We start from the raw sequence: 23,881 nt of genomic DNA, 5'->3' as shown, positions 1-23,881 counted from the left end.
CTAGCTGGGGATGTAATTTGTTGGTGGAGGGCCTGCCTGGCATGCTCAAGGCCTCTGGCTTCCATTCCCAGTACCACAAAGAAAAAAAAAAGTTTTGGGAGTCTGGGCAGACTTTAAAAAAATTTTATTGACATTTAGTCCTTTGTTCATCAGCCTAGTCATTTAATAAATGCTGGTGATTTTCTAAACTTGCTCCTCATACAGAAAATATCACAATGCCCAGTGTCAGAGTGTCCAGGGCAAATCCATGGAGACTTGGCACTGGCTCGTTGGCTAATGTTTCTTTCTGCTTAAAAAGCAAGAGATTTACTAGTCCCTCTTCACCTTGAAGTGGCAGCATTTTCTGTTGCTGCAGACCCCCTCCCCCTGCAGTGAGTCTTTTGAGGACTGAAGTAGGTTCTGCCAGCAGACTTCCTCTGAGAGCCCAGGGCAAAGTGGAATGGGGCCCCAGCTACAGATCTCTGGTTGGTATGTGCCCTCTCCAGAGAAGAGGGGCCTCTTGCCCGTAGCTTTCCAGTCTACCCCTGAGTTGTCAAGGCCCTAGATCAGTGGAAATGGGGGAGTCCTTATGGACCACAGCCTGTTCCTGGAGTCTGCAGGTCCAGAAATCCTATAGAGCCACTGTTTTTGGAGGGTTGGGCACAGGTAGACCCAGCTCAGAAAGGCCTCAGCAACCAGGTTACTTTTGATTAAGGGTTGTTCTTCCTTGGAGGGCAGTGAGATGCTCAGGGTCATTGCCGAGGGCCCCTTTTCTGGTGAGACAACTAATGATGGCTGAACCCCATTGTCAGACATGCTGAGGCCCATTCTCTGGTGTCCCTCTGTAGGACTCCCTCCCTTCTTCACCAGGGTGCATGACGAGTGACCTGTTCTCTTCCCTGTTATTGATAGGATTTTGGGTCCATCTGTTTACCCACCGAGCCTAGAATCCTTCAAGTGAATTACAAAGTTCATGTTTTGTCCACTATTGTAAAAACAAGGACCAGCTGCAATTTTTGTGATTCAGTTCTGGCTTTGACCTGCTTTTGAGCAAGAAAGTTTTGAGATACAATTAAAGAGTATAACTTAAAAATCCACTGAGGTCAAACATAACCCAATTTTTTAAAACAGAGAAAAAACTTCTTATGGTCCTGAAACTGGATTGTTTAAGAGTCTGTTCTCTTTCTAATTAGTTAAAAGCAATATCATCCCATGATAGACTAAAAGCCCCAAAGATCTTTTCCCCTGAATACTGAGCTAAAATGCAAATTTTTCTTTATAATACATTATAATTCTGAGCTCTGTGACTCATAATTCTTGAGGAACTGTCAGCAGGGAGATTCTTGATTTGAGATTTTCTGGTGAATAATTAAACCACAGTTTCTGCTATTTGGAATCTATACCACGGTGAGCTCCCAAGTGACTACACGGAATTATTCACCCCAGTGGGCAAACCAACAGGACCTATTTTTCATTGCCAGTATGCAGTAGTAATTAGGATTCTCACAGGTGTAAAAACCAATTAAAGGCTGCCCTGCTTTGGGCAGAACTTGAGTAGTTTACTCAGCTTCCAAAACAGTCCGTGGAAACATAACTCACTGCTGAATGCTGAGCCTATTCCAGCACAGGTAACAAATCAGGGGCATTTGTGTGACAACTTCCCCACTTCTATCACTGGAGGGCTGCACTTGGGCCTATTCTGGGTCTCACTCCCCTGATGGTTTTCAAATGGCAAGATCAAGGGGCTGCATCTGGTTGTGACTGACTAAGTCACAAGGAAGGGCTGATGTTTTAATCCAGCTTCTTTGAGAATGTCTTCCCCATTTCCTGAGGGTACTTGGAATCCCCAAACCAAGAAGTCACAGCCTCAGTTCAATGAATTCAGCAAGAGTTAGCCAGAGGGACCCTGCTTTCCGCTGAGGGGAGGGACTCTAACACAGATCCCAGGTGTCCCCTTCCTGTTTGACCTTCCCAGAACCTGGCTTTCTCCCTCTTCTCTGTGCCATTTAAAAACTGCCTTAAAACTCACACTTAGCTATGGATTCTGAGCCAAGGCATTGCGATTTCCTTCCACGGGGAGGCAGGGTAATGAATAAAAGCACTAGGCCTTTGCTGGAGTGAACGTTTCCATTTGTAACATCATCCACTGTCCTTCCTTAGAATTCTGAGGGAGATGCGCAGACGCTGACGGAAGTGGACCTATTCATCTCCACGCAGAGGATCAAAGTTTTAAATGCTGACACACAGGTGAGTGCTTGAAAGATAGTTGTCTGAAATCACATCCACCATTTCTGGAGTTCACACCTTGGAGACCCCAGGAGAACAAAGTCCAGGTGTAGAAGCAAGGTCCCCAGGTGCAGGAGGGAACAGGTGTCCCCAAGGGCAGTGAGTCTGAAGCCGGGGTCTTGAGTGGGCTGCAGTGGTGGAAACTAGAACGAGCTGAGGGGGGCCGAGGAGCATCAGGCAGGAAGGACAAAAGCCAGCGGGAGTGATAAAGCTGCAGCAGGTGTCACACAGAGACAAAATGAGGAGGAAAGGTGAGGGCCGAGTGGGGAAATATGTGCTCCAAGGGCCTCTAAAGGGTCTTCCCGAAACCCTTGTGTGCCAACCTGGGAAATCCAGCTGCAGGGGGCGATCTCAGGGTGACCCATCACCTCTGTCTGAGAGAATTCCAGTGGGGAGACGTCTGCAGGTTTTCTACTGCCATATACCCCCTGCCATGTGCCTAAATCACCACCATGGAACAGATAGATTAGGAGAAAATGATCATGTCTGAAATATAAAGGACTGGGGATCTGAGACTGGGCATGAGAAGGTGGGAAACTGGAGTCAGGGGCTAGGAAAGGCCTTGCAGCAGTTCTGTAGGACTGGGAGTTGGTGTGTGAGGACTCAGAGAGGAGGAAGGGCCCCCTACTCACAGGTGACCCAGTGAGGACTGCCCAGTGCCTAAGTAAAGGCAGCTTGCTTTGTCTTTGGCACAAAATCTGGTAGTGACACTGTGGGTACCCTCGTCCCCAACAGCCTGATGGTTTGCATTCCCTGATGATGATCTTACCTGTGTTGTTAATAACATTGGAAGTGCAAAATGGTGATTTTTCTGAGGATATCACGCTTTCCATTTTTACTGTCTGATGTTGTTCTATGAGAAAGTGTGTTCTAATTTTGTTTCCCGTCCCCCTCTTTTTTACTCCGAACTCTGGGAATCTTTTTTTTTTTTAGCTTGTATTATCATTTTGGCATCTTCTTTACAGTCGTTAAACACTTCCATACTTTTTGAGACAATGACACACTCTCAGCTTACCTTGTACCTTCCTGCTCTAGATCTGAATCAGGCATTTCTGTGGGGCACCCTGGCTCCATTTAGTGAGCAATGACATATAGGAACAAAGCCCTGAGTATTGGCTGTGCTCATTGTTTCTGGGGTGTCATTGCTCCTGGGGCTGGCAGTGCACAAAACCAGACAGTACGTATGTTTTTAAAAGCCACAAGTTCATACTTGTGCTTTGTATTGGTACCATAGAGTTCTTAACATCTCCAATTTCATACACACCCTTGTCCCGTAGCATAGATCCTGGTTCCCAACATCAGTGTGTTTTTCTCATTTGTTTTCTGTGTTCATCAGTTTTCCATTACTGTAACAAAATAGCTGACATAATCAACTTTGAAATAGGAAAAATTTATTTTGGCTCACAGTTTTGGAGGTTTCAGTCCATAGTTGACCCCATTGCTATTAGGCTTGTGGCAAGGTAGCAAATCATTGTGGGAGCGTGTGGTGCAAGAAGCTGCTCACCTCCTGGAAGTCAGAAAACAATGAAGGAGGCACAGGAGGGGCTAGGTTCCCAATATATCCTCAAGGGAACACCCCCAATGACCTAAATTCTTCCCATTAGGCCCCACCTCCCAAAAGTTCCATTACCTCCCAAGAGTGCTGTGGGCTGGAGAATAATGGACCTTGAGGGAAAATTCAAGATCCAAACTATAATACTCTCTTCTACTGTCTACAAAATGCATTAAGACTCAACTTCCATCTCTCATGTCTGTCTCCATGTCTAGGCCTGTGCTTTATCCCACTGATCTTTGTATTCACCACCCCCATCTCCCTTCCATAGAGCCTTGCAATTGATGAGAACTTAGTGAGCTACTTTGACTTCTGACGGGGGCCAGGCATCTGGTTTGTAATGCTTCAGACATAGACTTTGTTTCCTCATCCTCTGTGGACACTGTCTGAATTACCTCCCCCCTCACACCTCTCCATCCTCCATCCCTCATCTGTTCACCCATGCTGAGGGTCCCCAAGGCCACCCCAGGTTTAGTGGTTCCCTAAGAAGACTCACAGGATTCAGCATATTGAGGTATTCATGCCTAAAATGTGTTTCAGCAAACAGATACAGAGAAAAATCAGTGGAGTCAGCTTTCCACCTCTGACAAAATACCTGAGATAATCAAATTATAAGGAGGAAGAGTTTATTTTGGCTCATGGTTTTAGAGGTTTCAGTCCAAAGTCAGTTGACCCTATTGCCTTTGGACCTGTGGTGAGGTAGCACATCATGATGGGAGCATAAGGTAGAGGAAACTGCTCACTACATGACAGCCAGCCAGGAAGTGAAGAGAGAACAGGAAGGGACTGGGGTCCCAACATTCCCTCCAAGGGCATACCCACTATGACCTAACTTCCTCCCACTAGGCCCCATGTCTTAAAGGTTCCACCACTTCCCAGTTGCACTATGGGCTAGGGACCAGGCCTCTAACACATGAACTTTTGGGGAACATTCCAGATCCAAAATATAACACTCAGCAAAGGGAAAGTTGTGTGGATGAAGTCCAGGAGACACCTGGCACATGTTTCCAGAGTCTTCTCCCTGGGGAGTTACATGAGACATACTGAATTCCCCCAGCAATGATTATGATGATACATGAGAAGCATTATCTACCAGGGAGGCTCATAGAGACTCAGCCCCCAAGCTCTTTACCAGGGGCTGGTCACATAGGCACGCTCTAAACTAGCAAAATTCTAGACTCCCAGGAAGAGCAGAGGTATTCAGCTTAGAGTATGTTTGCCCACTTAAGGCAGAATGAATCCTGCTTATCAGTTAAGGGTGGTCGAAAACTCACCGAAATCCAGGTTCTCAAATGCCAGTCAAAGGCAGACCTTACAGGCAGGCAGGCCTTTATCAGGACAGCTATCTGAGCTGCTGTGGTGACTCTTCTCTGCACTCACCTCTTGCCGATACTCCTGTGCCACACTCAGGGCAGGAGGATGGGCCACTGGTGGTTTGAGAACTTGTTCCAAGTCACTGTTTAGGATGAACTGGAAGAGTGGGTTGAACAGGAAATTGATTTGACTAAAATATGAAAATGTTGACTGAAGGGCTGGAGAGGTGGGAACATGTGAGAAACTGTGGAGGTGAAAGTGACCAGGAAGGGCAGGAGGGAGGATGGCCACCAAGTTGGTAGTCAGCGTCTGTCTGTGAGGAAAACAGCTCTGCTATTGATAGGAAATGGGACAGTGGTCAGAAATCAGGAGAGGCTGAAGAGCTACTCTCACTCTTCCCTTTTCCAGTATCCCTCCCTTTTGTCTTGTGGTTATGAACCCCGCTCATGGCCTCTGCCAGAAAACAAATCACCCTGTAGACAAATGTGTGCAATATCCCCTGCAAGACATGATTCTGTGGGGAAGAACAGGGCACCAGAGGTCACAGAAACACCCAATTTCCTTTTGTGAAAGGAGAGCAAAGGCACAAAAGACCAACTGATTAGTTTTTCAGAGCCTTTGTGTGTAACCTTGTTAGGGAGGGGTTGTGGGCAAGATGCTTGGTGGAGATTCTGCCAGATGACAAAAGCCATCAATAATAGTGGACCTGCCTGGGGCCTAGGAATCCAAGTCCGCTATGGAAACCCACTGATGGGAGGCCGGCATGCTGCCTCAGTGTCTCCTGACTCAGGCCTAGGCTGCTTGTGCTCCCTGGGAAGAACTTGTCTGGTGGACAACATTGACCTTGCTGCCTTGCTTTTCTGCAGGGTAGGAAATATGGGCCACTTTTGAACCTGCACAAGGCCACATGCCTTGCAGGGAAGGTTCTTCTCCAGAGCCACAGATGTCCTCTAACCCTAGAGAGGATAGGAAGCCCTACCTCATGCCTCCCTGGGTGTAGGCAGAGCCAAATATTGGTCACTTTGATCATGAATCAGCATCTTAAAATGCTCTGTTGACTAGAGCTGTGATTTTTCAACCTGGACAATTTTGCCCCCCTTCTCTCCCTGCAGGGACATTTGGCAATGACTGGAGATATTTTAGATATTCTCCCTCAGGAAGGAAAGGTGCTATTGCATCTAGGGGTAGAGAGAGGCCAGGAGTGCTCCTAACATCCTCCAAGGCACAAGACACCCTCTGCAATAAAGAATGACCCATTCTTCTGTTGAAGGACACCTAGGTTGGCTCCATACCTTAGCTATTGTGAATTGAGCTGCTATAAACATTGATGTAGCTGTGTCACTATAGTATGCTGATTTTAAATCCTTTGGATATATACTGAGAAGTAAGATAACTGGGTCAGGGGCTAGAGATATAGCTCAGTTGGTGGAGTGCTTGCCTCACAAGCACAAGGCCCTGGGTTCAATCCCCAGCACTGCAAAAAACAACAACGACACCAAAAAAAACTGGGTCAAATGGTGCATCCATTTCAAGTTTTTGAGAAATGTCCATACTGCTTTCCAGAGTAGTTGCACCAATTTGCAGTCCCACAAGCAATGGATGAGTGAGCCTTTTCCTGAACACCTTGCGAACGTTTATTGTTGCTTGTAATTCTTGATAATTGCCTTTCTGGCTGGAGTGAAATGACATCTCAGTGTGGTTTTAATTTGCATTTCTCTAATTACTAGAGATGTTGAACATTTTTTCATATATTTTACTTTCCTATGTACATATATGAATACATCACACTGAATCTCACCATTGTGTACATCTGTAAGACTGGGGTCCTAATTAGAATAAGATACATTCCATACTGGTATGGACTCTACTGTGATGTCTAACTAAAAAGAACCAATGAAAAAAAAAAAGAATCACCCAGTAGTGAATGTCAATAAGGTCAAGGTTGAGAAACCCCAAACTAGAGTGATTTTTACTGCCTTGTCCTCATGCTATTCCCTGATATGGGCCTTTTCTTTCTCTCCCAACAGGAAACGATGATGGACCATGCCTTGCGCACCATCTCCTACATTGCTGACATTGGGAACATCGTAGTGCTGATGGCCAGACGCCGCATGCCCCGGTCAGCCTCTCAAGATTGCATTGAGACCACACCTGGGGCCCAGGAGGGGAAGAAGCAGTATAAAATGATCTGCCACGTGTTCGAGTCTGAGGATGTAAGTAAACACAAGAGTGGGAAAGGCCTTTCCCTTGACAGCCCTGCACCTTATGGTGGCTCCATGATCCCAGGCACTTTGGAAACCACCTAGCAAGGGGAAGTCCTGTGTACCATGATGAACATTTCCAATGGTATCTGTGAACCGTTTTTTCACATTTTTTTCATTTTATTTATTTATTATTTTTGTGTGTGTGTGTGAAGCGAAGATAGTTTCATTTCACTTCATGAAAGAGGTTCTTCAGGAGATGTTTATAAATCTAATCTTAGTTAAATATACAAAGGGAGCTATCCATTTGAAGAAATCATTTATAAAACCTTCCCCCTCCTAAAATAAAGTTAATCTTTGCCTAATTTTTCTGTTGAAAAAACACACATTCTTGCATGCCAGGGTTGCACATCTACATCTGAAGTTGAATTCTGCCTTTGCACTTGTCATTTCATTGCATAAGCAAGTTAAAAAATAGTTTTGAAGTGGAAAATGCCATAGACTCACTAAGAGGTCATAAAGTAGCATGTGCCTATAGTCCCAGCTACTCAGGGACTGAAGTGGGAGGATGTCTTGAGCCCAGAAGTTCTAGACCAGCCAAGGCAACAGAGGAAGAATGTCTTGGAAAACAAAAACAAAAGAACCGGGCAGGGTGATACACACCTGTAATCCAAGCTACTCAAGAGGCTGAGGCAGATGATTCAAGTTCAGGACCAGCCCAGGCCTTAACAAGATCCTGTATCCAAATAAAAATTTTAAAAAGGCTAAGAATGTACCTCAGTAGTGTGGTGCTTGCCTAGCATGCAAAAGGCCCTGGATTCAATCCTGATGCCACAGAAAGTTGGGTGGGGAGTGGCTCAGGAGAGAGTGGGCCCTAATCTCTTAATGGACCCCTCTGCAGACTGATATTCTCAGGGACCACCAGGGAGGCTTCTGCTGAGCCATTCTTGTTGGTATCATCTGAGTGGAATTTTTGAACATCATCTGTTCTCCATGGTCCTTTTCTCCACTATGAAGACAGGTCATTTTGAGCTTCATTAGTGGTGACCCTATTTAGGCAACAGCAAGTGCCCAAGTGCAAAGTGGCCAAGGCATTCTTGTTCACGTGAGGACTTGGAGGAGTTCTGAGACCAAGATCCGTAGGAAGGCTCTTAATATTTTCATGATTATGAAATATGGCATAGAAACTATATTTGAAGAGAGGATGCAAACTTGTGGGTAGGGGCAGTCATCTTTTTGCCAAGAAGTTGTCAACATAAAATGCTTGGGAGCAATGGCAAATTTATAGGGTGAGGATGTTATTTCAGTACCGACCTACTGAAGCACATACATATACTTTCCACCTTTATGTAGAGATCTGTGGATACCTGGATAACCATTTCTCAGTGACTGGGGACTTGGGGATATCTTAGAGACCTGGCAAGGGTGTGGAGCCTCAAATAATGGTCAGTGTAAGCAAGGAGCAGACCAAATGGCAGAGGGTTAATGGCCAGCTAGTGTGAAAATTGAGGAGCAGGGAGCAGCAAAGAACTTCCATGTACAACCAGAATGGATGGTTGAAGGTCAAAGTCAGGAGCTGCCACTGTAGCCTCAATTTTTTTTATTTCAACAGACACAAGGCTGACAGCACAGTGGGAAGGGAGAGTGAATGGGTCCTTGAAAAAGTGAGGGAAAGACCTGCCCAGGTAGAGCATGCCAGACCCTGAAGATGTGGTTCAGAGAGCAGGACCCAATGGTGGCTCTGTCCAGGTGGTACTCAGTCTTGATTTCTTCCCTGTAGGAGGGAGCCCAGCTGCTCTGGGACTAAGGCAAGCGGAGATGAAGCTGCATGCATGATAATGCTGGCAAAATGTAGTGCTGGGCATAGTATCCTCTTCCTCCCTGTCTTCTCAAGTGCACACACCCACATTGCAGCAGCCTGCCTGGTGCCCAGCCCCTGACTGAGGGCCCTTGACACCTGACCTTCTGCTGGGACCAGGGAAGGACTTCACAGCAGTGAACATCCTCAGGCCTGGCTGTGAGTCCCGGGCAAGCAGGAAGCCATTTGTCTGAAGATGCTGGAGTCACAAGCCTCAGCCAGGCAGAGAGGGCCCTCCAGGCTGGCCTCTGCCCAGGTAGAAGGGAAGCCAGGACACAGGTTTAAGGGGAACTGGGAGACAGCAGGCAGCCAGCAGAATTCTGCAGGCTCCTGGGTCATGCCCAGAGGTGATGCCCATCCCCAGGCTACCTGACTGTCTTGCTTCTCTCCCAGAGAGGCCATAGAGTTAGGAGGAGTATCAAAATGTGGCCCAAGGAAGGGGGCTTTGGGGGTTAGGAGTGTGGTCCCGGGACATCCCAAGGTGTTAGTCTGAGGGCAGGGGGCAGCCTGAGTCCAGCTTTTGGTCTAGTAGTCAGGAAATCTGATGCTGTCCGACTGCCCTTCCAGCCAGGTGACCTCCTTCAGGTAGAGACAGAACCAGGGGCTGAGGGGTGGGACATCACTGATTTCCCAGTCAGTACAGGATAGACCCCTGCTGCTCCAGGACCCCAGGCCCACAGTCCTCAGCTTTTCCCCAAACCCCTATATCCATTGGACCTGTGTCGCCAATCCCCAGCAGGATCCCTGCTCTGCCTGTCCAGTCCTACGGCGCCACCTGGCGGTACCCAGGTGACCACATCAGTCTGCTGCCAACAAGCTGGTCTTGGGAATAGGGACAGTGTTGAGGTGTCCTTCCTATCAATGGTTTAGCACCTAATCAGTGGTGGGGTAATTCAACCTTCAATTTCCTATTTAAGGAAAGGCCTGGATGCTCTGCAAACATGATCTGGCCCAGTGCGCCTTTACATATGCATATTCATTTGCAGCATTTAAATCATGCATTGTACAGAGTGAGAAAGAAATTTAGGCCAAATCCCTCCTTTATACCTTCCAGCCAATTCGCTGGGTTGCCTTGATAACAAATGGGAGGTAGGTGGGGAGCATGGGCAGACCTGAGCTGGGCTCACACAGTCCAGGCTTTGGAGCAAGGGAAGGTACTGCTATGTGCTGAGATGTCACCCAAAATCCCACTGCTATCCCAGGCCTGCACAGCTGCCATGAGCTTACTTGGTATAGTCCAGGAGCTGGGAATCTTTAGCTCTCACCTCCCACCATCCTGTCTGCACACCAGCAGCCGGCAGGAAAGACTCCGTCCTGAAGTCTCAGTGGCCAAGGCCTCTGCATTGTTAGAGTCCAAAACATCCACAGAAATGGTTCAGATGAAGGAAAAAGAAAAGATCTGCTCCATGGTGTATGCATTGATGTCCCAAGTTGTCATCTCTCAGGGGCCACAGTCTTGCTTACCCCTGTGAGAGCAACAGAGTACTCACACTTACCCCCACCCAGCTGGTTCTGGGTTCTGTAGCTCAGGAGAAATAGACGTGGGAGGAACAATTAACCATGTCTGTGACGCTCCCTAGAAAGCACACCTCAAATGTATTTTTGGACTAAGATGGGTAAAAAGAAAATACAGTACAGTTACCAATTAAATCAGTGAAATATTTCATTTAGCAAATACTTCATCATTTTCTCTGACTTTATTTGAAATTGTGGCTTGTCCTTGAATGTCTGAGACATAAAGCAATTCAGGAAGGTGCAGTTAGGACCAGGCCCTGATAGTACAAGGCAGCAAATAGGTTTACCTGTGGTGGCCCATGGTGGGATATCAGCAGAAGACAGCTGTCACCAGCCAAGGACCCAGGGTTACTCACTTGTTCTTTTAAGCCTCAGCAAGGATCCCTTTGAAGATTTATGGGCACCTTCTACACCCATGCCTGCTGCAGCCCCTCCTCCAGGGACCCTGTGAAGCCTGTATTTCCAAACTTGTGTCTCGTGTGTCTAGTGTCTCACGTCTGCTCCCTCCCCACAGGCCCAACTGATAGCCCAGTCCATTGGGCAGGCCTTCAGTGTGGCCTATCAGGAGTTTCTGCGGGCCAATGGCATCAACCCGGAAGACCTCAGCCAGAAGGAGTACAGTGACATCATCAACACCCAGGAGATGTACAACGATGACCTCATCCATTTCTCAAACTCTGAGAACTGCAAGGAGGTAAGCTGTACCCTCTGTAGGCCATCGGAAGCCCATTCCACTGGCTTCTGCTCTCCAAACCAAGTTCTTGAGGAACTCAGCCAGGCAACCTCAGCAAAGGACTGTTATTGCAACACCCAATGCTTCCCCACCTCATCCTGCCAGGCTAGGGTGAGAGCAAGCCTTCATTAGTCTCTCATGTGCACATTGTTGCCTCACAGCAGACTCAAGGGCTACCCAGAATGTATGTCTTACTTCTGCCTTGAGCTGAGCTGGTGTGTGAAATGAGATGTTCTAACAAAGAAGCTGATTACAATCAGTGTTAATGACCTCGAAAATGTGCCTTTTAATGCTGCTATTATCATCAACTGGCACTCAGCACCCAGGAGATACTTCTGAAAAGCATGTGGGAGGCATCTTTAAAATAGGGAACTTGGGTGCTCTGGCAAGGGAGTTTTGAAGTTGTCAGTGGTAGAGACCCTAGCAAGTTCCCCTGGGGGTGGCCCATAAAATGACTGCCTCTTGAATAGATAAATTTGCCTGTGAATGAAAGATCCTGACTACATTTTGAATGATCCTGATTTCTTACTATTTTATTTTTCTTTTCGGTACTGGGATTGAACCCAGGGCCTCCAGGATGCTAGACAAGTGCTCTGTCACTGAGATGCACCCCAACCCTCTGATTGCTTTTACAATGAGTGAATGAATGCTCCTGACCTGTTTGTTGAATGAATTAATGAATGAACAAATGATCCTGGGTACTTACTGAATGAGTGAATCAGTGAATGATCCTGGATCCTTGTCAAATGAATGACCCTGAGTATATCTTGAATGAATGCTCCTGTTTGTTGAATGAGTGACAGGAAGTTTTCTGAGAGAGCCACTCTTGAGGCAAAGAAAAATAGAACTTTCTAGATAAGAGGAAAGGCTGGGGGCAGAGTATGGTCTCTCAACTCTGAGAGCATTCCTATGTTCTCTGTGGATTTGGGGGTTGGGGAGCCGAAGCCAGGACATGGGAGTCCTGCTTGGGGTTGGAGGCTTCTATGCTGGGCATGGGAGGAGGTGAACCCTATGCTCCCAGGTTCCCAGAGTTGGTGGGCCCCAGAGGGTCTTGGGATCCCAAGTTGGGTGAGGCCAGGGGGCAGGCAGACTTCTCTGGGCTTAGATGAGCTGACCTCAATCCCTGTGCAGGTCAGGACCCACCCAGGCCTGACACAGGGTCAGGCCAATCCTTCTGTAGGTGCTTGGCACAGAACCTGGACCCCATTGTGGGCCCTCTCACACTGTCTCTTGTAGCTACAGCTGGAGAAGCACAAGGGTGAGATACTGGGCGTGGTTGTCGTAGAGTCCGGCTGGGGCTCCATCCTTCCCACAGTGATCCTGGCAAACATGATGAATGGTGGCCCGGCAGCCCGCTCTGGGAAGCTGAGTATCGGGGACCAGATCATGTCTATCAATGGCACCAGCCTGGTGGGGCTGCCTCTCGCCACCTGCCAGGGCATCATAAAGGTGGGTACATTGGGGTGCCTGGTGGTCTCCCCAGCCCTACCTCATCTGACCCATGACCAGTGCATTCCACAAATGGGCTTCTGGAGCCAACCCAGTGGAGCCTCTGCCCAGTGAGAGATCAACATGGAGAAACCCTGCAGCTCTGGGGGCTGTGTGTGCATGCAGGGCAAGTCTCACCTCCAGGCACGCTAGAACTTTTGGACCCCTCCCTTGCCTCTGGACCACCACTTGACCCCAGGACTGCAGTCTTGGGGGCTCATTGACAATCATGTCCCCCCTGGGGCCTGAGGTGGGTCTTGGCACCTTGATGCAGCACCCAGAGCCTCCAGGATCCTCGCCGCTGAGTCCCATTGAGCTGTCACTCTCGGCACTGTGCAGTATTGGAGGATGTTCGGTTTGATGAAGTAACCCCACAGTCCTTCCAAAGAGGAAGTTCTCCTTCTGCCTTCAGCATGTTGGCAGCCCCTCCCGAGATCCCCTGAGGGTGACCCTGATGCTCAACTGGTTGGTTCTCAGTGGTACTCAGAGCCTGGCTTCCTACTCCTGCAAATAGCTAGTTTACGCCTGGGTTAAGAGAGAGCACCAGAGTACTGTGGGCTACTGTATACACTGCCACCTGGGGTACCCAGCTACTTCATGAGAATCGGGGTAATGTTCATTCCCCTGCACAGAGCAGCCACAGAGGTTCAGAAGTGACTGCCTGAGGAAACTGAGTGAACGAATGAGTGAGCATGCGTTTGAGCACAGCGAGGCTGAGCTCAGCCAGGTGAGAAGCAGTATTCTCATGAGCGGACCTCACCTCGGCTGCATTCCTACCTTCCTGCCTGCCAGCCTGACTCATCCCTGGCCTGGCCTGGCCTGGAAGGTGTGCTCACAGGTGGTGTCTAAGACCCTGCCTGTGACTCTTGTGTCCATGCTCTGCAGGGCCTAAAGAACCAGACGCAGGTGAAGCTCAACATTGTCAGCTGTCCCCCAGTCACCACGGTCCTCATCAAGCGGCCAGACCTCAAATACCAGCTGGGCTTCAGTGTGCAGAATGGAATCGTGAGTCTACTTCCCCGCCCTGGGCTGCCTTCACCACATCTAGGGCCTGGGCGATGGCTGCTCTTGTCTGGTTGGGAAGGCCATGCCAGCCCACTGGGCACAACTGCCATTAGCCAAGCCACATGGGAAAGGAGTTTTCAGTGTCCCAGGGCAGGTCCTGGGTGTTGATCCAGCAAGAAAAGGAGGCCAGGGAATGGCTTGGAGTGGTCCCTAAGTCCTAGGTAGGCCCCCGTGTCCCAGTGATGGCTAAACTTAGCAAATGTCTGCTCAGGAGGGGAGGGCAGCAGCCTTTGCCAGCAACTGTAGCTTGAATACACACAACTAATAGTGGCATCAGACTCACCATGTTCAACAGAAGCACAATCACTCATTCATTCACTCCTTTCCTCATTGTTCATTTATTCATTCAGCCATTCAGCAGACGTATGTGAAATACCTTCTGTGAGTCAGACTCCATGTCAGGCACTAAAGTCAGGAAGGCTGCCTGGAGAGGTGTTCCTGGGCTTGAGTGAATGTTGGACTGGCCAAAATTCTATGCCTGCTCCCCAGTCCAAAGTTCTTCAGTTCAAAGTTTCCCACCTTCTCTTTGACCTGAGTTTGGTTGGCATGAGTTCTTTTTCCTTGGTGTTTTCCTCCTGCGAAGGTACCATAGTACAGTGATGTGACCACTAAATGATTATAGAAGAAGGGGGACCAGTAATACCCAAATCATTTAAAACACCCCCGAGTATTAAAGTGCTGAGGAGAGATGAGGAGGAGGAAGTGGTGTCAGGGTGGGTGGAGAGGATGTGTGTGCTCACCAACAGCATAGAGGAAGGACCAAGGAGAACGTTCTAGAAAAACAACTACAAATGAGAGAAAAATTTCCTTACTGTAAATGTGTAGGGAGTCCCCCAGCCCCCACATCTGTGAGCTGCAGTGGAAGGTACACAGAGCCTGGGTGTTGTCTTGGAACTTGGAGTCAAGATCTACTTCTGTTGAGGCCACACAGCCAGTAAGGGTGTGCAGAAGAGGAGTCAGGAAGTGGGAGCAGAGAGACAAGGCGGGTTGGGGCCCTGGTTTGTGCCTTGTAGGGGCTGAGTTAAGGTGAGAGGAAAAGAAAGGTAATGCTGTGGCCGGCCCAAGTGCAGAGCCACGAACCTCAGTCAGGCACAGCCAGAGAGGGCCAGGTGACAAGGACAGGTTATAGGCTCTCTCCCAACAACCTTCCAAGGGAAGTGCTGGAGGTTCTGTAGCAGCTTCCCCACTGGTGGGGAAGGGTGAGTGTGGGGAAGCATTCAGGAGACCTCATGGTACTGGCTACACTGGCTCAGATCCCTTGGTCAGGTGGCAACCAATGACTAGGAGACTGTGACTACAGCTTGCAACCCTCCCAGCTATTCAGAAGTGCCCGGCCTGACACCTGGTGCTCCTACTGCCCCCTCCCCCAGCCCTGCAACAGTGCTTCTCTTCCCTGAGCCTCCCTGTCCCTAGTGTCTGGAAAAGCTCCCTTGTACCTCCTTCTGCCCAAAGTGCTCACTCCATCTGGCCTGGGATAGCCATGGGCCATTGGATAGGGGGAGAAGGCTGGACATCCTCTGGCCTCCATAGTGCCTGACCATGCAGTGACTGGGCAGGGTTGTGGAGGGCACCTGGCTAGGCAATGGCCTTTGTCAGCTCTGCCACAGGCTGACTGTTTTTCTGCCTGATTACTGCAGGGACACTTCCTATGGTAGGTAGTGGGGCTTAATATGCAGGTGAGCAGAGATGAACTATGTCCTGCTAAGTAAGTCTGGGTGTGGCAGGGGAGAAGAAGAGAGAGAGGTCCCTGGCCACCCACTCCCAACTCTGCCTCCATTTTCTTTAAACCCCAGCTCTTCTAGGCCATCTATTTTTCTTTTTTAATAATTAGGGTAAAATACATGCAACATAAAATTCACCATCTTAACCATTTTTAAGTATATGGCTTTGAAGTGTTAAGCACATTCACACAGCTATAGAAGCAATCTCCAGGACTCATTTCATCATGCAAAACTGACACTCAGTTCCCGTTAAAAAAATGGTACCTCCCCATTGCCCCTTCCATAGCCTCCATGATATGTTCTGCCTATGAACTTGACTACTCTAGGTAGAATCATGCAGTATTCGTTCTCTGTGACCATCTCGTTTCATTTAGCACAATGTCTTTAAGGTTTATCCTATAAACAAGTATCTAAATTTCCTTCCTTTTTATGGCTGAATGATATTCCATTGTATAGATATGCTACATTTTATTTATCCATCCATTCTTCCATGGACACTTGGGTTGCTTCCACTTCTTGGTTCTTGTGAACAGTGCTGTGGGGCACATGAGTGTGCAGGTCATAGTCTCTTTGTCTCAATCTCTCCAGTCCACCTGTCTGGGGTCAGTTCCAGGAGCCAGGGGATGGAATTTCCCACCATGGACAAGCAGATCTAGGGCATTCCTGTGGCAACCAGTGTTTGGTGGGGTGGTTCAGTTAAAGAATGGCATCATCTGTCACCATTTCACAGATGAGGACCTAGGAACAGGAAGCTGCAGTAACTTGCCTCAGGCCTCCCAGTTGGAAAGTTGCAGAACAGGGGCAAAGGGAACATGCCCATGGCCTCTTTGCATAGTGTCAGGGTCAGTGAAGTGTGCACTTAAGGATTTGAGAGCACTGTGACCACTACAGGACTAATATGCTTATATTCTAGGGTCCAGGATTTTAAAAAGCAAGCATCAGAAATACCCACAAGGCCCATGATCATGGCTTTGGTCCTGGCCAGCCAGCTAGTCTCTCCTCCTGCTAGGCCCACAGGGAGCACAGCACCCACTCACTGCTGTGCTCCATGAAGTCGGGGTCCCCTGTGTCTCCTATAAAAGTTTGCCCAGATCTGAGCTGGTTTTGCATAAGTACCTTTTCCATTTTCAGCCTCATTACTCCTAAAGTACAAAGCATTAGCAGACAGGCCCCTGATGATCCAATTAATGCTCTTTCCAAATGGATCCTGCCTCTCTCTTCCCACAATATCTTCCAAGAAATCAAGAAGTTTCCTGCTTGGAGACAGTCTTCCTCCCCCAAAGTGCACAACATGAATTTAGAACATGTCGCAGTCTCATTCTCTGCAGGGCGAGCCTTGGTCTCCAAGACCTCTGCAGACCAAGCACCTCCCCCACCAGCTCCTCCTGCTCCCCTTCCCCACCTCCGGATTCTGACAGTTTGCATGTCAGGGTCAGAATCTGTCCTGCCAGCAGCACCCCTCTTAAGGCACAAGCCCATTTTCGCCCTCTTTGTCTCTTTTCCCCTTTGTCTTCTTTTCTCAGATCTCCATGATTAGGTAGAGAGCCACCACCAGAGACTTAGTCCAAATAGCACTTTCTAAGGAGTGCCTTAGCTTCTGGCCAGGCCAGAAGAGTGCAACAGGTTATCCTGAATCACATTCTTCTGGATCTTCAAAGAACTAGTTACTTTGAACGCAAAATACTCTTTAAGTCATTTGGGGAAAAAAAGAATAAAAGTTATTCCTTGATGCTTGTGTAGAGTTTGTGGACAATCGGATGAGCAAAGGTTTCATTAGACAGAACAGTGCTCCATTTTTCTAGACAACCATGGCCACAGACACAGCACCCCCTCTTATTCTACCCATACCCCTATTCCCTGGAGGATCCACCATCTGACCCAAGTGCCTGGGTTCCCTGGGTTGTAATCAGTCTCTGCCGCAGGAGTCCAGGTGGCTGGGTGACAGTGGCCTCAGACTGCAGCATTAGCCTGTACCTGTGTCTCCAGCCAGTACAGAATGTTTCCTTCCAGAAATGGAGGAATTCAGAGTGCTAGGAGGGACAGGCTGCAGGAACATTCCAGGATCCTCACACATGAGCTCACTTTGGAAAGAACTGTGTTGCTGACCAGGCAAAACTCATAAAATAAATGGCAGACAGGAGGTGTATGGGGGCTGCTAGGGCCAACCTGTGGGCAGTGGAATTTTAAGCCTATATCAGCCTTAAAGAGATGCATTTCCAGGTGCTGAGGGAGAGGAGCAAGGGTAGTCTGGTGAAGGTGCTCAGATCAGAAATTGGATGAGGAAGACCACACCAGCCGGGCTCACACAGGTGGGGTCTTCCCCAAGTCTCTGAGGCAAGTGGGGAGTGCATTCATTTCAGGGCACTAAGGACAGTCATAAGGTAAAAGCTCTCCGTGGATTGAAAAGCCCTAGCCTTCCTGCCTGAGTTCTCCCATGACCCACACCAGCATCTCCTATGGGCAGCTGAACCTTGACCTTTTAGGGTGCTGACCAGAAGCACCTTACTTGGCCCTGGGTCATGGTTTCCTGCCTTTTAAATATGAGAACCTGTAAAAAGTCATAAAAACACCCATGAGGTGATAACTGGGCTGTTAGGGTTTCCAGATAGAAGAAATCAAAAGACAGAAAGCATTGATGAATTCATTGAGGCTTTCAGATGATGTCGTGTGGGTCCCTAGGCATATGAGGACAGGTCGTGCCTGTTTGGCTCTCTAGCACATGCCTCTGGGCCCCACCTTCCTTATCTGCAAACACAGCTAACGTCACACAGCCCTGTACAGTGATGCTAAGACAGTGCTGAGCATGGGGCTGGGTACTGTCCCTGTGTGGCTCCTGCTGCCAGGTTGATAGAAGGGGCTTCCCTCATTCTGGCTGAGGTGTCTGGGTTTGGGACATGGGCAGGGGTGTGATGAGAGACTACCAAGTGTGTGTAGAGTGGCTGCCCTCAGGACACGGGAAGGCTGCTGCCTGTCTGCCCTCGTAGGCTAGCAGTGGATTAACATCCCTGGTCCCAGGAAGCAGCTGGCAGGGGAGGGAGGCTGAGCACCTGAGCACCCTTTCTGCTCCCCACCCCACCTCCCTGCTACTCTAGCCACGGCTGAATGGGGCTCCGGTCCCAGGACTTCAACCTCTCCTCCTGCTGTGGCACCTTCATTCCCACGCCTTCTGTGGGTTCTGCAGGGCCCAAGCATGCTTTGGGGTGTAGCCCCTTCTTCCCTCCAACCCTCCCTTCTCCATGTGAGCCCCTCCAGGGGCTGTTCTCCCTCTGGTGTCTCTGTGAATGCTCACCTTTGTAATGCCTGGATTTTTAATGAAGACAAACGTACAGCCTTCACTGTCAGTTTCCCAAACTCCATTTATCAGCCTGTGAGTTTACCACCTCCATCCTCCTCAGGAGGTGGGAATGGGATTGCCTTCCCCTGAAAGATGGCTAGGGTACAGCTGGCAAAGAATCATCTGGAACCTGTGCCAACGTGCACATCACTGGCCCTCCACCCTCTGCCAGCACCAGGAGCAAAGGCCACAGATTCCACCTTGGGAGAATTGAAGACCTGGTTGTTCCCCCACTCACACCACAGCTTTGACACTCTCTCTCTCTCTCTCTCTCTCTCTCTCTCTCTCTCTCTCAACATATTCCAAATCATAAACATCCCTTCGTGAGTCAGGGAATTGCATGTAGAAGTAGTCACCAAGTACGGCTGTTCTCTCGAATGAGTCATTTATCTTTTCCCATCTTTGGGGACATGGTGGAGCCCCTGGGGATGTGGTGGGAATGTGCATGCTGACCCAACCATGTCTACTCAGATCTGCAGCCTCATGAGAGGGGGCATCGCTGAGCGAGGTGGCGTCCGTGTTGGCCACCGCATCATTGAGATCAATGGGCAGAGTGTGGTGGCCACAGCCCATGAGAAGATAGTCCAAGCTCTGTCCAACTCTGTCGGAGAGGTAAGACTATGCCCATCTCCCCTCCACCCCTTGTCATTTTCTTGCAGCCAGAACCAGAGTCTAGGGGCGTCTTGGCCCATACTTCCTCCATTACCAACATCTAACCCCATGGGGATAGATGACATGCTTGGGAAAGCCACTGGTCCCCACCCAAGGAAATCTACCCTTCTTGGGACAAGGTGACCCTACTGGGACCTTGGACATACCTCTGTCTGCTGGCTCATGTGTGCTCCCCACCTTAACCTCTGAGAGCCACCTCTTGCCCAGTGGTCACTGGGCATCAGTTGAGCAGGCCAGACTGTCTTCCCCCTTCCAGGGCCTGTGACAAGGATGAGCAGAGTGGCAGGCAGTGCTTGGCCGTCCCTTCTGGCTTAGTTAAACAAAGCAGCTGAATGTCTCTCAACAGACAGGAGGGCAAAGACTGCTGTGCAGAGCTTCTGTGCATGGTTTCTGGAACTGAATCCTTTACATGCAGTTTGGAACCCCTGTCCTCTGCAGGGGCAGATCACTGTGGCATTGGGTTTGCCCCTTGCCTGCTGTCTGCCTTCTCAGAACGAGGCTGCTCAGCGCCCTTTCCTTCCTGCCCACTTGCAACATTTCTTCAGCACCTTTTCCTTCTTGCTGACTCGCAACATTTCCCTAGTCCAGTTCTTTCTGGTGTCTTTTCCATGGCATCAGGAGGATGGTCAGGGGTACGGGGGGTGGGGCACAGCTGTCCTCAAGAGCCTCCCAAGTGAGCAACATCTCTGTGTGACTTGCAGGTGGCCAGCGTGGGAGATACCATAGCACATAGGAAGCAGGCCTTCCCATTGTGGGTGTGGTACAGGAGTGTGCATGATTGTGGGTGAGTGTGTAAGTGTGAGGGTGTGTGAATGTGCGTGTGACAATGTGTATGTGAATGTATATGAATGGGTGTGTATGAACGCGTGTATATGCGTGTGGGTATGGGTGTTAGTGTGTCTGTGAGGGTGGGTGTGTGGGTGTGGTTTTATGCGGGTCTCTGAGTTTGGGTGTCTGTATGTGTGAGTATGGGAGTGTGAGTGGACCTGTGAGGGAAGTCACCAAACGCGTGACAATCTCTCTGAGAGAGGTGTGGGTGACTGCCCAGAGGATGTGGCCGAGGAGACCTGGAGAGGTAAGTGGGGGGAGCACCCAGGCAGAGTTCAGTTGCACGCTGAGGGTCTGGCCACTGGTCTGTAGTGCTCCTCCAGGTGGCCACGTGGGGCAGAGGGCCTGGAAGTCATTTTGCAGTGTGGGCGGGGAGGTGTGCTGTTTCCAGATCACTCCTCAGATCCCATCTGCTGGACCACATCAGGACACTCAGTATTTGTGAAACTGCTAGGGCTGGGGGAGGAGGAACATTTTCCTCTGGGTTGGTGGTGGTGATAGCTGACTCTAAGAAGAAAGAGAGAGGCTGCAGAGCTGCCATTAACTTCCTTTTACAAATGGCTTCCAAGAAAGGAAAATCCAATTTTCCTAAGTAGGCGCTCGGAAATGGCTGCCCACGTGGGAGCAATCAGCCTCACACCCACAGAGAAATCAATCCAGAGGAGGAGCTGGGCTGGGAGCCGTGAGAAATGAGTCCCACTCCTCAGGCCCAAGCTAGATTGATTTTCAGAGAGGCAGGAAAGCAGGCTGTGAGGGTGCTGGAGTCCTGTCAGCCCCACTGGGCCTCAGACCTGCTGGCCGAGCTGGGAGATTAAAGTGCCTGCCTGGGTTTTCCATCATGCCTGAGCATAATGGAAAATTAGTCACTGATAAACAAGACTTGACGTTTCGATGAGCCTTTGGGGTGGGTCAAAGAATTACCCAGAATGAATCTTCTGATGGAAAAAGCCTTCCTGGGGTGATGGAGGAGTCAAAATCTGAATGGATCAAAAAATGTTGAAGGAGCAAGGGTGAGAAAATTGTATCTGCAAATTTTACCTGTTTTCATTGGTCAGACCAGGGCCCAAGCCTGTTTGCCTAAGGAAGGCCAGACCTGGGAGGGAGCAAGCTGCCGCCCCTTGGAAGCCTCTCCCTGGGCACTAGGCATGGGCAGAGGCCACCGGCACCCATGCCAGCCAGATCTTTGAGAAACAAGACCCACCCATAGAGGCAGTGGGCAAGTCAGACCCCCAGGCCAGAGCCCAGCACTGTGCTGGGCTGGACAGGACTGGAGCAGCGAGCTGAGTGGAAAAGGCATAAACAGAGCTCACCATCTCCTTGCATCCAGGGACCTGATGTTTTCCTCCTGTGCCCTCCAGGATTATGGGATTGGTATCCTTAGGGAGCAGCCTCACACCTTACTTGTATGCCCATCCTGTTTGGAGTCCAGGAAGGGGCATCAGGCACTGAGGGTTATTTGGTAAAAGATTCTGAAAGGATGGAGGTCTAAGGGCACCTTGCCCCTCAGCAAGCCAGTCCCAGCTCTGCAGAACACCAGCCCAGCAGATTTTGTGGGCAGAGCTGTGTGTCTTCCCTCTCTTGGTCTTCTCCTTACTGAAGCACAGTATACACCTTGAAGTTCCTGGGAAGCCCCAGCCTGCCCTCAACTGAGTAGGTGAACTACAGACACCATTCAAAGTTCAGTGTTGCACCCTCCTGATGTCAACGTGAGCTGAAAGGAAAACTAGCACTTGACTGCCCATAAAACTAGCTGAAGACAGGGATGGGGAACCCAGATCCCTAAGCACAGCACACTCTTCTTCCTCCACCCCAAGACACTGGCCTCTAAACAGAAGGCTCTTGGGGGATTTTCACATCTATTGTTCGATTTCACTTGACTGCACTGAGGGAAGCAAGTTTGGGAAGTGGGTGAGCAGCTCATTCTCCTGTCTCTGTTGACAGATTCACATGAAGACCATGCCTGCCGCCATGTTCAGGCTCCTCACGGGCCAGGAGACCCCGCTGTACATCTAGGCCTACCCAGCCTTTGCCATGGAGCCAGGGTCACCAGGCAGGCCCGCCTGGACCCAGAAAAGCAGGAAGCCAGGACAAAGCCCTGTCCCCTGACCCCACAGCCCAGCCAAGAACACTGGCCCCTGAAGGGTGTGCCCTTACCTCCCAGTGGTTTTTGTTTGACTTTTTTGTTTTTGTTTTTGTTTTGTTTTGTTTTTTTGCCAAAAGGGGTACATTTTTTTTTATCAAAGGAGAGTTGCAGGAACAAACCTTTGTAAAACATTCAAGTATTTTGCCACATTTTGAACTGTTTTCTCATTGTGACTGGCAGGGGTGTTCATGGGTACCTCTGTGTGGTATAGAGCGTGTGTCTTTCTTCCCTGAAATTGTAGAACACAAACATGGGTGCCCACCCATGCAGCCATGGAGGGAGGCTTCTGAGGGACACAGCACCTGCAAGGTGTGACAGGCAGCCCTCTCCCGCCCCCTTGGTTGGGACATCTGGGATGCCATGGGAGCCCTGAAGAACCCACACAGCTGACTCTGCTGCTGCTTCCACAGGAACGTGGGCAGCCCGGCTCCCAGGATGTGACTTGCACTGAAAGTGTGGGAACATGTGATTGATTGTAAGTATTTACCCAGAAAGGAGATGTTCCTGAGTTAAATAAAGGATGATGGTCACAACATCAAAACTCCATATTTATTTAGAAAATGTTACCATTTGGACTTTTATTTGGGCAAACTGTTCTTCAGAAGTTTAGGGGTTTCCCATGTCTGGTGACCACTCCTCCTTCTCCTGTCCTCCCTTGTTCTGAGTCACTGAGTCTCTGTGAACTTACCTGGGCATCCACCCTCCTGAATGCTTCTCCACAGCAGGGCTCCCCACCGGGTGGGAACATGTCACCATCCTGCCAGGGACAAGGACAGCAGCACAGGCATCTGTCCCCTATTTAAAATCTATCTACACACACAAACATCCACACACGCTCCTCTCCAACAATCAAAACCCACCAGAAAACTCCACCTCTGCCCTTCCTGAGGCAACCAGCCATGAGCACTAATTACGTGGCAAGCAAGGCGCCCCCACCATGAGCAGTATTGGAGTGTGTGTAGATGAAGGAACACATTGTCCGGTTTGGTTCATTAGAGATCAATGTTAACTGACGTCATTTTGTCTGGAAGTCTCTTTTTTTGGCCCAGGCCTTGAAGAATACACTGTGACTTAAGAAGCCTTACCACGCAGTAACTAAAGCTTTAGGATTACTGTATTTGAGGAGTAACCTGTGTGTTGCATGCAGCTGACCTTAGGAAGACTTCGCGCATCTCACTAATAAACCTGAAGT

The 23,881-nt window shown here is 49.4% G+C and overlaps 1 protein-coding gene across 7 annotated transcripts in view; it reads left to right on the top strand.

The window, feature by feature from the left end:
- Positions 1 to 23,881, top strand: part of Apba2 (amyloid beta precursor protein binding family A member 2) — a 265,008-nt gene extending 241,127 nt beyond the window's left edge. For all 7 annotated transcript variants that reach the window (XM_047542149.1, XM_047542150.1, XM_047542154.1 and 4 more), the window contains 7 exons: positions 2,140 to 2,226; positions 7,159 to 7,344; positions 11,220 to 11,399; positions 12,675 to 12,887; positions 13,812 to 13,931; positions 19,518 to 19,658; positions 22,488 to 23,881. In XM_047542149.1, coding sequence (XP_047398105.1) covers positions 2,140 to 2,226; positions 7,159 to 7,344; positions 11,220 to 11,399; positions 12,675 to 12,887; positions 13,812 to 13,931; positions 19,518 to 19,658; positions 22,488 to 22,559 — 999 coding nt within the window. In that variant the 3' untranslated portion in view covers positions 22,560 to 23,881. The remainder of the gene's footprint in view (positions 1 to 2,139; positions 2,227 to 7,158; positions 7,345 to 11,219; positions 11,400 to 12,674; positions 12,888 to 13,811; positions 13,932 to 19,517; positions 19,659 to 22,487) is intronic.

The sequence above is a fragment of the Sciurus carolinensis genome, chromosome 2 (assembly GCF_902686445.1).
Source record: "Sciurus carolinensis chromosome 2, mSciCar1.2, whole genome shotgun sequence".
In the NCBI taxonomy this organism is placed as follows: Eukaryota; Metazoa; Chordata; class Mammalia; order Rodentia; family Sciuridae; genus Sciurus; species Sciurus carolinensis.
Note: the sequence above shows the minus strand (reverse complement) of the source record. Positions and strands in the feature narration are given on the sequence as shown.